The 15,965-nt window shown below is 35.6% G+C and overlaps 1 protein-coding gene across 1 annotated transcript in view; it reads right to left on the bottom strand.

Moving 5' to 3' along the window:
- The window catches only part of GPR158 (G protein-coupled receptor 158), a 428,312-nt gene that overhangs the window by 375,558 nt on the left and 36,789 nt on the right, over positions 1 to 15,965 (bottom strand). The window contains exon 2 of the mRNA XM_049624721.1: positions 14,678 to 14,783. Coding sequence (XP_049480678.1) covers positions 14,678 to 14,783 — 106 coding nt within the window. The remainder of the gene's footprint in view (positions 1 to 14,677; positions 14,784 to 15,965) is intronic.

The following is a 15,965-nucleotide window of genomic DNA, read 5'->3' as shown; positions in this document are numbered from 1 at the left end:
AAGGAAAAGCTTGACACACTGCCACCAGAGAGACCTGGCTACCGAGCACTTTCATAACTGAAGATTTAATCAACCCTGGCCCAGGAGGAAAGGCACAGGATTTCATTGCCACTCATCCCCACTCATTACCCTGCCCTTAGCTGCAACACATGCATCACAGTTGCAAAGGTAACAAAATATGATTGTACAGCTACCAACTGAGAATTTAATCTATTTAAAGAAAAATCTGTGAAGTCTTTCACTAAAGAACAAAAAATAATCTGGAATCTCTATTTCAACAAAGAAATAAAATATTAAATTGGCTTTTCATTTTAGATATATACGTGGGATTCATTTGGTCCTAAGAATGTCCTGACTGAACACCAAAAATGATGTTTACTGAATTCACAATCCGTTAGTTAAAAACAGAAGTTAAATAGCTTACCCAATGATAAGAGCAAACTTAAGAAGAAAATTTTCAGACATTACTTGAATATGTTATTTTTTAATAAACAGCATTAGCTAGCAGACATATTGGTCTTTTGGGCTGCAGAATTCCACAGGATTCCGCATGCTTTAGCATGTAAATGATTCAATTTACATTTAAAATTCCAACATGGAAGGTGGAAGGGTAAAATACAATATACTTCATCCTTTGACATTTTGGCCACATTTGTTAAAAAATTAACGTGAAAAGTATAAAAGTTTCTTTTTTTATTCAAATTATCTAATAAGTGAAATAATACATGAAGATTTTTACCTGGAATGCAGTCACTATAGTTAGAAATACACAAACAATATGTGATATTTTATTTTAGACAACTTGCTATTTTAACTAAAGTTATTGTTGTCTTTCTGTCATCTGCCAATTCTGAGGACACAGACTGAATTCAGTGGGACCTGAGGCTGAAATTATCAAGAGGGAAAATGGAGGGGGTATGGAAATCTGCCAGCAGAATCATCGAAGTAAGGAAGAGAAAGAAGGAGAAACTAAGAAGTACAGTCAACATCAGAATTATACAGTAGCTTATAAATACACTAGATCAGACCTCTCAAACTCTTTGGTCTTAGAACCTCTTTACACTCTTGAAAATTATTCAGAATCCCAAAGAGCTTTTATTTATGTTGACTATATCCATTGATATTTACCATATTGGATATTAAAACTCAGAAATTTTGAAAATATTTAATAATTCATTTAAAAATAACAATAAGCCCATAACATGTTAACATATTTATGAAAAATAACTGTATTTTCCCAAACAAAAAAATCATTAGTTTACATTTCTGCTTCATATTTCTTTCTGCATTCAATCTGTTTCTATATCATATCATAAAGCCTCTGTACACCCATAAAAGAATGAACAGTTCAAAATGCAAATAACATCTTTGAATTATTATGAAAATAGTTTTAACTTCATAAACTCCCTCAGTAAGATCTTGAGGATCCTAGGGGTCCTAGGACACACTTTGAAAATGACTGCATTTGACAAACATTTTTTTTCAATATATGAAATTTAATGTCAAATTGGTTTCCATACAACAGCCAGTGCTCATCCCAAAAGGTGCCCTCCTCAATACCCATCACCCACCCTCCGCTCCCTCCCTCCCACCCCCCATCAACCCTCAGATTGTTCTCAGTTTTTAAGAGTGACAAACATCTTTTTTTGAGACAAACGTATTTTAAAAGGTAGCAAATGAAAGTGACTTGCAGACCAGCACATAAACAAAGCCCGCAAGCACAGTGGCTCACCTTATAGTTCCAAGAATTTGGGGCTTCAATAGAACTAGAATTTCAATGGAGCCAAGTCTATAGAGACAATTACCCATTAGCCTATCTCCAAATGTAAATACAGAATCAACCCTATAGAATTTCCTCCAGGTAATCATGGATTTGTACACACCAGCAGGAAAAACTGCTTTTGCATGCATGAAACAGAGATTGTACTGAAAAGCCAATAGTAAAATCTACTGAAATAATTACATAATCAAGATTAAATCATGGCTATTCTTCAATACAATAATTATGGTAAGATAATAGAAAGCACTGCTGAGGGACAGCTCTCTTTCCTAAAGAGCTATAAAAATAAAGTAGATACCTACTTTCAATGTGTGGACATTTAAAACAGTAGAAGATACTACTTTCTGGAGACAATACATGAAACAAAAGCCTTTTAAAGTCTCCCCCAGACTTATGAGTCCTTGAGTATTTTTACTCTGGGCTCTGATACATCTGACATTCCCCCTTTACACACTTTTCTAATTCATGCACAATAACTGCTATAAATGTCCATTTAAAGTTTTCTTTGTTTTTCCTCTTAATCCTTCTGTTTTCAGTGTTTGGGCTGCAATTCCAGGCCCTACCCTTATACCTGTTTCACCAGTTCCATTCACTGTTCCATTCACTGTTCCATTCACTGTTCCACACACCTATATGTGAGTTCACATTTGGAAATACAAAAATTTAATTAAATGTCACACATTCTTGTGCATTATAAAGACAATAGCAACCCAAACTATGAGTAAGCTGAAAAAGGGCAAAAACATAATGACTTCAAATGACAAACAATTTTGAAACAGACACTTGCAAATTACTTTGAGGGCAAAAGCACTTAAGTTATTTCAATACTTTATGTTCTGCTTGTATCATCAACCACCCACTTGTTCTCTCTCAATCTATAAAGCCTGGGGAGAGAAAAATAATGATAAATCGAAACTTGCCCTGGATGAATACACATAAATGACTTGGTAAAGATACCAAAAAAAAAAAAAAAAAAAAATAGAAAGGTGGTAAATAAGGCTTTTTCTTTTAAGAGGAAAAAGGGATATCAAAGCTAGAGTTTAACTCTTGTATAATACAGTCAGTTAAAGCTTTCTAAATCAGCCAAAGGCTGTAACTAAGCAACATGATTCTTCACTGTGCTCAAAAAGGGGGCTGTCAAGCATCAGGAGCCTCATTTCTCACTGAAAGCTTTGACAAGTTTCCACCATATTTTATATAATTGTAGCAGAGGGAGTGCCAGATTAGATCTGATTTGCTGTCATAATGGGATTTTTTCCCACATGAGCTAATGATGCAAAGCTATATTTAACCCCAAAAGAGTCACCCTCAAGCACTTACTGTATATTCTGATTGCTTCTCATATCTAGAATTGGACAAGTAGCAATTTTTCTGCTACTGAATATGACAAAAGCAAAGGTTTAATAGGTAGATTTTTTTTTCTCCTGATTGGCTCCATTATAAATTTAGCTACAAATTCCAAATATGTTCACTAGCTTTTCTCACCAAATTGAGAAGATCAAGAAAGTCTGTTACTTTGACTTCATATCCATTAGTGTATGCAAGTCAACCCTCTTGCCCCGCCTACTGTGGCCAGCTGAACATGCTGTTAATTTCCCACCTTAAAATTGGACCCACTCTCACCCTTGGTCACAGAGAAGTTTGGGAGTATTTAGGGTGTTTGTCTTCAGCAATGGTTTAGAGTCTAAAATGTATTTATATATTATCATAAACACAGTGGCTCCCTTTGGTATCTCTGTACCCAGTGAGCTGCAATCTTCCATATTCACCACTGTTTTATTTCTACACTCTGACTTGTATTCTAATTCCCTGCTAGAAGGGGGTCCCTTCATTTAACACCTACCTCCCCTCTTAGCTGATGTCAGGACAATATGTACAGCCCTCACCAACCTCTGTCTAAGGAGATGGATCGTATCCCTTGAGTTCTGTTTCAAACTGGACATTCCTACCATCCCAAGTCATGCCATAGAGTGAAACAAGAGTACCACTGGCAAGAAATTTCTGAGGCTGCCACTCACACACCTACAAGATGGAACACTCTGTATACTGACCTTAATCCAAATTTGTATGTGAGTTTGCCACATGTCTTGGAAATTTGTTTTGACCACCTGAAAGCTGGATCAGTTTGACACCTGATGTCTCGTACAATAGATCAACAGGTTCAAGATTGGTGATACAATATAGTGATACGGATGTATACAAAGCAGTGTTATTCAGGAGTAGATACCAAACATCATGAGTTTGTCATAGTTGAAAAACGGGTTTCTCTCCTACTCTGAGGTATCTGATTCCTTCATAAGCAAAAGTACCAAATTAGCTTAATGAAAAAAAAATGAACGATACTCCCCTATACTGCCTTTCTGGTTCAGGTTGTCCCAGACTAACAATCTAATGTCAGCTGAATATCTCTGGGTGTTTCCTTCTCACTCTCATCAAAATTTATTAGTCCTGCATCACCGTGCCCAAAGCGCTTAATAATTGGAAATAAAATCCTATAAGCTAGCTCAAACGAAGGTGGCAAAGATAAATAATAGTTTGCTTTACCCATTATCACAGAGAAAAATCAGAAAATCTCAGGTTTGAGAAATCTCACAGTCAGTGTGAGAATTCAAGGTATCCTCAATGCAAGGAAAATCAGTGTTGTGTTTGGGTGGAAGCACCTTTTAGTGTTTCCCTTTACAGTATGCTAGAAGTAAAAAACCTTAGGGATGCAGAAAGCTTAAGAGGCACCAAGTGCAACTGTATAACCATGTTGTGTGAAATTTTTATGAACCCTGCAAAATTCTGTCAAGTGGTACCTTTCACTGTTGAAAATACTAAAGCCTATAGCATCCTCATGAAGTAGTCATCCTGGCACTGTGTGATTAAATAACTCCAATATTCACATTTACAAATTCATGTTTAAAAAATATATATTCTCAATTTTTGAACAATTCTGATTGTTCAAAAGTTCCGCTTATGCTGAGCTAAACAGAGCCTTCAGTAGTTCCTACTGGCTTACTGATAAGTCAGTCACTTATCTGGGTCCTTTCAGAAAACACATAAATAGTCATTTAATAGCTACTTTCATGTTTGAAAACAGTTTTCAGATCATCCACAGGTCTTCTCTTCCCTGGAAAAACATCTTTAATGTCTTTGAGTCTTCAAAAACCAATGCTTCAAAGTCCTTAGTGATCTTTTATTTTAAATTTCTATATTCCTTGTCATACTATTTGAGGTATTTTCTGTTAAGTTTAGAAGACAGTGAGATGTGAACCTCCAAAGACCTAGACTAAGGCTAAGCTGGCTTTTGCTATTGCTGTTTTGCAGCCATACCATACTACTGACTCATATAGAACTTTCAACTGTTCTCCCAAATATTACTGTTCACATGTGCTACAACTAAACCATATCTTTCTTCCTATGTTCAGAACGATAGATTTCTGTATTCATATTCAGGATCTTACCTTTGTTCCTACTAACTTTCATCTTGATAGACAGGTCCATTTCTGCAACTCAGCAAAATCTTTTTAGTCTCGGATTTTTAACTTTTGATGAGAGTTATTCTTTTTTTTTCAATTTTTTTATGTTTTTATTTTATTTTTGAGAGAGAGAGAGAGAGAGAGAGAGAGCGGGGGAAGGGCAGAGAGAGAGGGAGCCACAGAATCTGAAGCAGGCTCCAGGCTCTGAGCTGTCAGCACAGAGTCCAACATAGGGCTCAAACTCATGGAACGTGAGATCATGCATGACCTGAGCTGAAGTTACACGCTTAACCGACTGAGCCACCCAAGCGCCCCTGATGATTTACTTATTCTTAAATACTTCTCTCCTATATCATTTTTCAAAGACTTGATGAACTTTCCGGCCAGCACAAGGTCCCAAATAAAACCCTACAACAAACTGCTATGACCTTCACTGCAAGTTAGCATCAGTCAATTCAATCACTTCTTAAACACAAACCCAAAGCCTAGGCTTAATTCCTCTCTTCAGTGAGAGGGATGTGGGATTTTCAAAGTGGCTACTTAATGCAATGCCCATGTACCATGTCTAACGTGACACCGACATAGGACAATACCCCTTAATCTCTTCTATCCAAACCCCAAAGTTAAATGTATTTTGTAATCTAAAACTCCCTGTACATGCTCACTCTTAGTCCAATATAGATTTATCCCATTATATGTTTCCTAGAAAATAATAGAAGATAGTTGCGTAAAAAATGTGTTCTGGAATCAAGCAAACCTGATTTCTAATTCCAACTCTGCCAATTACTAACTGTGTGATTATAGGCAAGTTATTGAACCTCTCTAGGCCTATCTCATTGGTAAAATGGAGACTATAAAGATAAATTTTATGTATGCAAAACACGTGGGACAAAGCAGGTGGAACAATTTTTGACCAAAAGCAAGTGCTACTAAGAAACTGCAGTGGTCATTAGTATTAATGTTAAGCTTTATTTTTAAGATTTTGATAAAATCTTGGAGTTGAAACAACAGACAAGTGAAACCCACCCACAGTTTTTACTGTGGATTCATCCACTTCCAACTGTAACCTTTGATTTGGAGGGGGTTGTTTGTTTGCATTGGCAATCCTCACTGGGAGCCAAAAAAGAAAAGGAGTTTCTGGATATAACAGGGAGTCTGCCACTTTTCATAGATACTCTCAGGATTCTTCAAATTGACTCGCTTTCTCTATTCTCTTCTTTCCAGCTCCATAGAGTTCTAGATAGAGATACCATGAACAGTTAAAAGATAGATTTGTCTTTTGAGACTGCATGTGCCCTATCCCTTTCAGTCTACCCACTTTATACAAATGAGTTGCCTTACAGAAATCACTCCACATAATTCCTATAGTTATAAATTTCACGTCCTAAAATTAAAAGGGCTTGTTTTCAGGGTATAAAAGTTGGCTGCTTCTTACCAGTTTTCTACTCAGCTACTTATACAGTTCAAAAAGACTTTTTTTGCATAATATCACTTCACTCTATATCCCAAAATTCTTATTAATTCTTAAACCATGCTGGAGGACCTGATTCTTTTCCTTACTGTATATCATAGATATCATTCCATATCAATGAATGAAGAATGATATCATCATTTTATTTTTTTTAATTTTTTAATGTTTATTTTTGAGAGAGAGACAAGACAGAGCATAAGCAGGGGAAGGGCAGAGAGTGAGGGAGACACAGAATCCAAACCAGGTTCCAGGCTCAGAGCTGTCAGCACAGAGTTCAACACAGGGCTTGAACTCACCAGCCATGAGATCATGACCTGAGCTGAAGTAGCTGAACTGACTGAGCCACTCAGGGGCCCCAATATCATCATTTTAAATAGAAATACAGTATTGTGTTTTTACCATGCATCATAATTAATTTAACCAATTCTTTCTTGTTATGCATTTAAGTTGTTTCTAAATTTTTATTACAATAAACAATATACTATAATAAGTAGTCCAATACATATGTATTTATGCCAATTTTTTATTATTCCCTTATAAAACTTATTCAAAGTAGAAGTAGAAAGAAAAAGAACAGATAGGATAAGGAAGAATGCAATTCACAATGCTGATACATTTTACCATATTTCCAGAAAGTCTGAGAACAATTTGCATCCTTAACAATATTGCATGAGAATGTCCACTTTGCTAAAACTTCACCAACACTAAGCATTATATTTTTTTTACCATTTGCCAATTCAATAAGTAAATTCTTGTACTTCTGGAAGATGTGTGAAGACTTATCTTTAATAATAGGGATTATTCATTCCTATGTCTCAAAAATTACTATATGTATTTTAGTCCCTTAGCAAAGTTAGTATTTAAAAAGCTAAAGTCAATTGATATAATTTTAAGCTCTCTGGTTCCCTCTAGAATGAAATGATTTCTTTTCAGTTATAGATTTCCTCTGTCTTGTTGACCACTGTATTAAATAATACCTAGAATATAACATTGCTAAATAAATATACATTGAATGAACGAAAACAATGAATTTGAATTAATCTATTAGAAAATGTGTCCCATGGAAGATAAAACATATATCTCATTAATCATAAGTATTAACAAGACTAATTGTTCAGCAAACTTTTAAACTGGGCATCAAACAGAGAAGCCTAAGGTATCTAATTAGAGGTGAACAGACTAAAGTCAGAACTGGGTAGCAAGAGACAAGGTTAGAAATAGTGGTCCACAATTTCACCAGAATCTAAATACAAAGCAGTTTTCAACTAGGCATAAGGAAAAACATACAGTATTCTGATAGTGATTTTAGATTTTCCTACCAGTGATTCCCTTCCTCTTCTTTTCCCTCTCCCTATCTCTGTCTCTGTCTCTGTCTTTCTCTTTCCCCTACCACAAGATGGCGATAGCCACTGTTGAACTCTTAGATCAGTTGCTGAGAACCTCTTTTCTCTAAAGGATAAAGCCAACTTTCCCTTAACTGAATTTTTATGTACCCCAGTACTGTTATTTTGGAAGAGTGATTCCTAACCCTACTTTGGGAAGAATTCCAGATATCTCGTCCAAATAATTCTCAGGAGCATAGTGGAAAAACTCTGAAAACTGTAATCAGTTTCTATTAATTTAAGAAAGAAGGACTATGTAACAAAATCAAACACGTTAGGGCTTTACAACTTCAGAAATAAATGGATCCATACAGTAGTAGTATGGCCTGTTTTTGTTAAGTCTAGTAAAGCAAGGATACTCGCTTGAACCAGGGGATATTTAGCCTTGGAAGAAAGACTTAGAAGCAGACTGACAGCAATCTTCAAATATCTGAATGAGTACTAGGAAGAAAAAAAAATTAACTCAATTTTTGGGTAATTCCAGTGGGAAATATCAAAAGCAGTGGCTGTATGTTACAGGGAGGCCGTCTAGCAACAGAGTGGGCTGCCTCCATTGATTCAACAAATATGTCAGGTTCTGCTAAGCACCAATGAACACCTGATCATTGCCCTGTATTCCAGCAGGAGAGTACGACTTCACGTTAACCATGTTTTGTATTAGCAAAAAGGAAAAAGAAAAGTTTCACTACAAATACAGTAGAAATTTAAATATGTAAAGATTGCCAATACTTACTTTTCACCATTTACTAAAAGATTTTTACAGTTTTCAGTGTAAAATAATGGCATTAAAAATCATTTGCAAGTTTCTCAATATTTATTTTCAACTGAGTTAATACAGTAGATCATAAGAATGCCTATATAAGCCAAAATTCACTTCAAGTTTCTCCTTAGATGTCCCTTAGTGGATTTAAAGTCAGTGTTACTACAAGAGGAAATTCAGAGATTGGAAAAGTTTCAATAGTTTTTGTGTTTTGACTTCACTATAAGCTAGACCATATTCTAGAGGATAGCTGTCCACTACACTGTTCAATATGGTAACCACTAGTTACCATGGCTATTATACATTTGAAATCAGGCTAGGAAGGACCTGAACTCTTAATTTTGTTTAATTTTAACTGATTTACATTTCAATAGCCATAATGTGGCTAGTGACTATCATATAAAACAGCAGAGTTCTAGAGATAGGAGGACAATAACATGTGTAAAGCAGAACCTTTCTAGAGAAAAGGAGATTTTAAAGAGAAGAGATTGGTGAGATTGCAGCCACAAGAAGAGAACTAACACACAGCTGTGTCTATGCAATTTCCCTCAGTCAAATTGAATTAAATCAGAGATGTATGGAAAAGGACTCTATATCCTGCTGTAGCCAAATGAGTAAGCTATATTCTGTATATGAAACAGCTTTCAAAAAGAGAATGATTAACTCCTTCTGCTTTCCTTAGATTTTTGCATTAAATTTCTTGCATACTAAATGACATCTTTTCTTACATTTTCAACTTTCTAAAAATATATCTTTAGAAATTAATTAGATTTAATGTAGTAAAGAGTTACAAGTAGAGTCTCATGTAAACATTCAGTAGAAAAAAGAGATATCAGAAAAAGTATCTTAAAGCTATACAAAACCATTGGCTGAGCCAACAACACAACCATTCTGGTGATTCCAGATAGAACCATAAATCTGATAACCTCAAGACGTAATCCCCACAGCAGAGGACACAAGGTTAATTGGCATGTAAAAAGAAAATAGAACTTCTATTTATATTTAACCTTTGTATTTAAAAAAAAGAAATTAAGCTTTACTAATTTAAGACTCGGATTGACATTAATGCTCTTACTCAGTCCACATACTATCGACCACAATACTGATAAGTCACTGGAGGGATCCTGAAGGAATGCTAGGAATTCCATGACAGAAATATTGACAGTGGTTAACTGGTTTCTTCACTAGCTTTCAAATTTCAATGTATTACCATTTACAATTGACCATCTAAGTGTATTTACAGAGTATATTTTAAGTTGTAAAATATTTACAATTCTTCCTAATGAGATGGTATGTGACCTGGAAAACCTTTTCCCATACAAAGATTTTCTGGTTATCTCAAAGGGAACTACTGTTTCTAAACTCAAAGATTAGTTATGCATTACTCTTTAAAAACAAAAGAAAATGCCCCAAATTTGCTGACCTGCTCTATGATGACAAGTGGTTGTCAGTAGTGCCTATGCAGCAGGTACTTTCAAAAATATAAGCTGTTCCTTCAAAGGAAAAGTAACATTTTAATAATCCATGAGAAAGCCTTTTCAAATGAGCATTTTGAAAACGGGTACAGTATTTGGAAACATTTTCAGTGTTTTTGTTGCCAGAAACTATTAATACTCATTAACTGTATAAAGTTGGAAATAAAAGTGTCTAATCTGTTTGAAAATCTTCTTCACATAAGTTTGAGTGGACTTTTTAACATATTCCCTTAAAATTTTTAAATTCCAACTTTCCAAATAGTTTGTAAGGATCAACTGACATCAGGTTAGAGGAAAGACTACCAGCTGAATTTTGCAAAAACCTTTGTAAAGTTGGTAGATGGAACCGAAAAATGAACATTGTAATTTAGAAAACACAGTCAACAATTTATTTCTTTAATTTGGAATAACATATTCTTGTGAGGAATATTTTCAACAACCATGACAGACATTAAAACAAAGTAAAAAATAAACTGAACTTAGAGACCTCTGAATCACTGCATTACTAAGTATTAAACTTTTAAAAAATGATGAAGCATAATTGTGAATCAGTTCACTATTCTCGTTAAAGATATAATTTTATAATATATAATCTACATTAAAATATTTTTTTAATGTTCATTTATTTTTGAGAGAGACAGAGACAGAATGCGAGTGGGTTGGGGGCAGAGAGAGGGAGACACAGAAGCAGAAGCAGGCTCCAGGCTGTGAGCTGTCAGCACAGAGCCCGATGCAGGGCTCAAACTCAGTGAGATCATGACCTGAGCCGAAGTCAGATGCTCAACCGACTGAGCCACCCAGGCGCCCCCAAAATATTATTTTATCTTTATCTCAAACTAAGTTTTCTAATTTATGATATATAGAATATATAAATATAATAAAAGACTCATATACTTTGTAGATGAAAAATACACATATACTAATGGGCAGATACTTAAAAAGTTTTAAGGCTACCGTCCTACTTTAAATAATGATTAAAAAGTTTTTATAATGGAAATAAAGTAAAAGAAAGCTTTTAAAACAAAAATGAATATTGATTATTTTAATGTTTTTAAAAACTATTCTGTAAGAGTATTTTGTGTACTAAATGCAAACAATATGAAAATGGGCCAAGGATTATTTAAATGAACACTAACAACATGATCAAATCCCTACTGCAATGATCTGGTCACTTACAAAACAGCCAGAATAATCCTGCAATCCAGTTCAGGATGTCGGTTCAGATCCTGTTTTACTCTGCCCTTTGAAAAATACATAGTGGCCTCCTAAGGGAACGTTTAGGTCCCTGTAAGGACCCAAACTCATTGAGAAATCAATTTCCTCATAAACCATCCCATGCCTTTCTAAAATGCTCCTGAGGCTTTTGTCATTGGTCACATGCCACTTGTCTGTTTCCAACATCCGACTCACTATTCTGGTTTAAGATACCCTGCAGGCTAAAAATTCAACACACCAGAAACATTTCAAAAGTGAAAAGTTTGCCTCAATATAACTAAAATGTGTGACTTCCACTAGTATTTGCAAGAAAAGAATGTGAAACATTGGCAAGATAAAAACCACAATAAACATGATGAGTATCTCTGTTTCTAATGATATGCATATTCATGAAGATAGGCCCCTACACCCTAGAAATATGAATCATGTTAAGTACTTCCCAAAATAAGCCAGTTTACACAGTGATCTTTGGGGTCCGCAACAGAAGACATGTGACAAGGAACAAAGGAGAGCCAGCGCAGATGAAAAATACCCTGAACAAGTGATTTTTCTTTGTTTTCCCAAGCAATAAAAACGTCAAGAGAAGCCAGATCCTAGTCTCCAACTCATATCAGTACAAGGAGGGACTGAAAGACTACTGGTAGTCCCTAGACTGAAGATGTGACATGGAATGGTTGTAGGTGCCTAGAGTGACAAGCATCAACTGAAGAATCTTAGAGAAGTCCAACACAACAGTGTGAAGAGGTCCACAGAGGCTGGTGCAATTCAGACTACCCACCAAGGACCTCATGGGCCAGGACACCAACATCTCCCACTCTCCATTCTAACACCTGAGCAGGGGAGAGGGTGAAGAGAGCCAGAGTCTAAGTCAAAATATGCATTTTGTACATTCAGTGTTTGTTGATATTATTTTTGATCATTAAGCCTCTTTCTACAACATTTTCAAATGAAATTCATAGAACTGTCCATTGTTTTATAGGACATGTTTTCCCAGTTTTTCCTATAGGAATCTAATAAATACAATGCTCCCATATATAATGGGAGTTACACATTGCAACCTAATCTTTCTTAACCAGAACAGAGGATAATATTTTATCTTGAAATAACTTATTTGAAAACTTTAAAATGACACAACACCCAGAAAATTAATAATCTTGGTGCAATGAAAATAAATCAACCTTCCAAAAGAAGAAAGAAGTTCTTCCAATATAACCATCTAGTCAAACAGAAGTGCTAGAAGGAAAAAACAAACAAACAAAAAACTATACCAAGATTATTGGAGGCAAGCAGCAACTGTAACAAACTGAAAAGTAAATACCTCCTTGTTTGTAGACAGACTACTTATTTGAACCATCCAGGAACACCACTGAAACAAGGCTATACAGAAATGAGCCCATAGCCACACTACAACATCCATGCAGAAAAAAATTCCACCCTGGCTGAAAGACAAAGCTAAATAGCTATATGCTATTGGCATAGAGATAATAATCAAGCTAAAGATGTTCACCGACCAATGATTGAAATTCCTATCTTTAGAAACGCCAGAATGAATCCAAAGGGAAGTGGAAACTCAGAAAAGTTCAAAAATCATGAGAACAAAGAGTGAAAGGAAGCAAAATGAGGACCCTAACTTCTATGAATTGGTAAGACCAACACCTTTCATTTACATAATTTGAGTCCCAATTTGGGGGTAAGGGGAGAGAAGGAAGTGAGGGCTGTGTGGAGGGTTGGCTATGTGAAGATGTACAGAAATGTGGGAGGGGGTATGGGAATATGCAGGAATGTACAGAGGATACTAAGGAAGTAGGAGTCACAGGGATATGGCAGGAATATGTGATGGATTTAGAGGGAGGTGAGGAGTTACGAGGATTTCTTGGGGTTTTAGTGGGTGGGAGGGTTGAGAGATATTGTGGTAGGGAGTATGGGGATCGGAGGAGGTATAGTATAGGTAGTGGGGATGTGTGAAACCGTGGAAGATTATTTGGGGAGTCGCGGGGTATGAGGGAGTACATGGGTTGTATATGGCAGGATATGGGAAGGCTGCACATGGGAAGCATGCAATGGGCATATGTACATGCATGTACACCAGTGTACATGCCTGTGCACTTTTTTCTCTGTATAATGGCACAAATAAGCAATCACTGATAGTATCCTTCTGCTTTAAAATTTCTTACCTTAAGATTATACTACGTATTGAACCTGAAACTAATATAACACTGTATATTAACTCTACTGAAATTAAAATAAAATTAAAATTAAAAAATAAAGATCATGTAAGAAGGTAAAAAATGCACTACATACAATCATCTTCACAAGAGCAAAAATTAAAATTGAAAATTTAAATTACTACATTTACAGCAATATCCCCTGTATTTTAAATAAGTTAAGCTGACTCTCCTCACAAATTCATGGACTCAAAGGTAGGACAGCCCAAGTATTCGTTTAAGATCAGGAATTTTATTGTACAGCTGTTTCCAGTATTTGGCAACCTGAGAGATAGATACTGAAAATGAAATCAGGATGTCATAGCATTTCTTCTCTGAAACTACAAAAGACAAGTAACAGTCTTATTTCCACATGTATGATCTCTAGGCCTAATCTTTACCAACCAGAGTCCCATGAAATCGAGCACAGATAGGAGCTGCAAACTGGAAAAACATACACAAGTATACATGTTTCATATCCAGGTCCCTGTATAGTTTTCTCCTTGTTCTCAAAAATTGCCCTGCCATACTTTATTGCTTTCCTACCAGATGGCAGCATGTCTGAATGTATAGCTTCTACGTTTCAACAATCATCACACTGCATAAAAATGTGCATAATCTGGTTGACCCCTCCTGGGATTTCTCACTTCATGGCTATTTTAATTGGAGCCCCATTCTGAAGAATAGGGTCAGACTTTAACTAAAGCAAAACTTCAGACATATTTTTAGCTTCAGCCAAATGAACAGTTATTCTGCACAACATTTTTTACCCCTCTTCCAGTTCATTTGGCAACATTCAGAACTGCATAGGAGATTTTTCTTTCCCAGTAAGATGTCTCTTGTTCACTTACCCATACAAATACAATATAATTCAAAAGTTATACATTTCCGAGCTTCTGATTTCAGAGGACTTATCTTCATGTTCTTACCTCTGAATTGTTAAGGTGACATTTGTGAGTTCCTGAAAACCAGCCATCACTTGAACATTGGTCAATGTCCACTTTCTGAAGATTTATGTCAACTTTCATAACACCCCTTAAAAACAGAGAAAGATAAGAACAAATTAATCTGAGCCTTTACAATTTCTACCTCTGTGCTCCATCCCAGAAATCAGACAAATCAATATAAGAGTGCACTAAAAATTTTCACATCGCCCACTCACATCCAACTAAAGTGTACCAAGTGAAGATAGGCACACAGTACAACAGAAAAAAACAAGTATTAGTTTTACTTAAGTCCCAAAGGCATGGACCCTGTATTGTTCACTGTTTTCAGCTCCCCATATAATGCCTGGCCCATAGAGGTGCTCAATAAATATTCAGTTGACTGAATTCCTGACAGTTTTGCTCTGGACATGGTAGCAAAGTTGACTCTAAAATAACAACTGCCCCCCAGTACCCCTTCTATTAAAGTAAACCAAAACAAGGCCTTCATCTCATTTCTTTCTCCCAATGCAGGGCCAGGGATAGGGAGATGGGGAGGGGAGGATAGCATCTCTTTCCTCTGATAGTCCACCACAAAGACTTTAAGCAGCTCTTCAGGTCTCCCAGTGCTCCAAACCAGAGATTTGCACCATCTACAGAAGTGCTGATTAGCAATTTTCTTCTCTTAACTCTGGAAACCAAAACACTGCATTTCACTTAGCCATTTGAGAAAAATCACTAAGAAAGAGAGCTCACAAATTCAGAGCCAAAAGCAAAACTGCAAAGAAAGCTCCAATTTTAACTAAAATTTTTCCATTTTCTCCAACCAATCTTCTTACATTTTCAGTTTGCTAAGATGAGCACTAGTAGCAGCAGAAACATTTTTTTCCTACAGTGAACTGTCCCCACCTGCACTTCATTAAAATAAATATTCTATGTTCTGGGCCTTAAAGCTCAAAGCTTTGTAATGTCATTTCTCACAAACTTGAGCAAAGCAAAAACACATTTTCAAGGTCTCTTGTTCCCAATTAAACCATTTTCATTATGACATTATTAAATATGTACAAATATCAAGTTAGGCTCAAACTCTCCGTATCATAGTTCTTGTACCTACAAAAATACCCACAAAATTATGAAATAAATGCAAACAAAACTATCAATTCAACAAAATTTAAATTTAAAATATTAATTTAAAAACACCAATGATTACACCTGGCCAAACTAAATAGAATAGGATAGATATAGATCTAGAATATATATATGTATATATATATATTCTAGATCTATATCTATC

This window comes from Panthera uncia, chromosome B4 (genome assembly GCF_023721935.1).
Source record: "Panthera uncia isolate 11264 chromosome B4, Puncia_PCG_1.0, whole genome shotgun sequence".
Classification (NCBI taxonomy): domain Eukaryota; kingdom Metazoa; phylum Chordata; class Mammalia; order Carnivora; family Felidae; genus Panthera; species Panthera uncia.
Note: the sequence above shows the minus strand (reverse complement) of the source record. Positions and strands in the feature narration are given on the sequence as shown.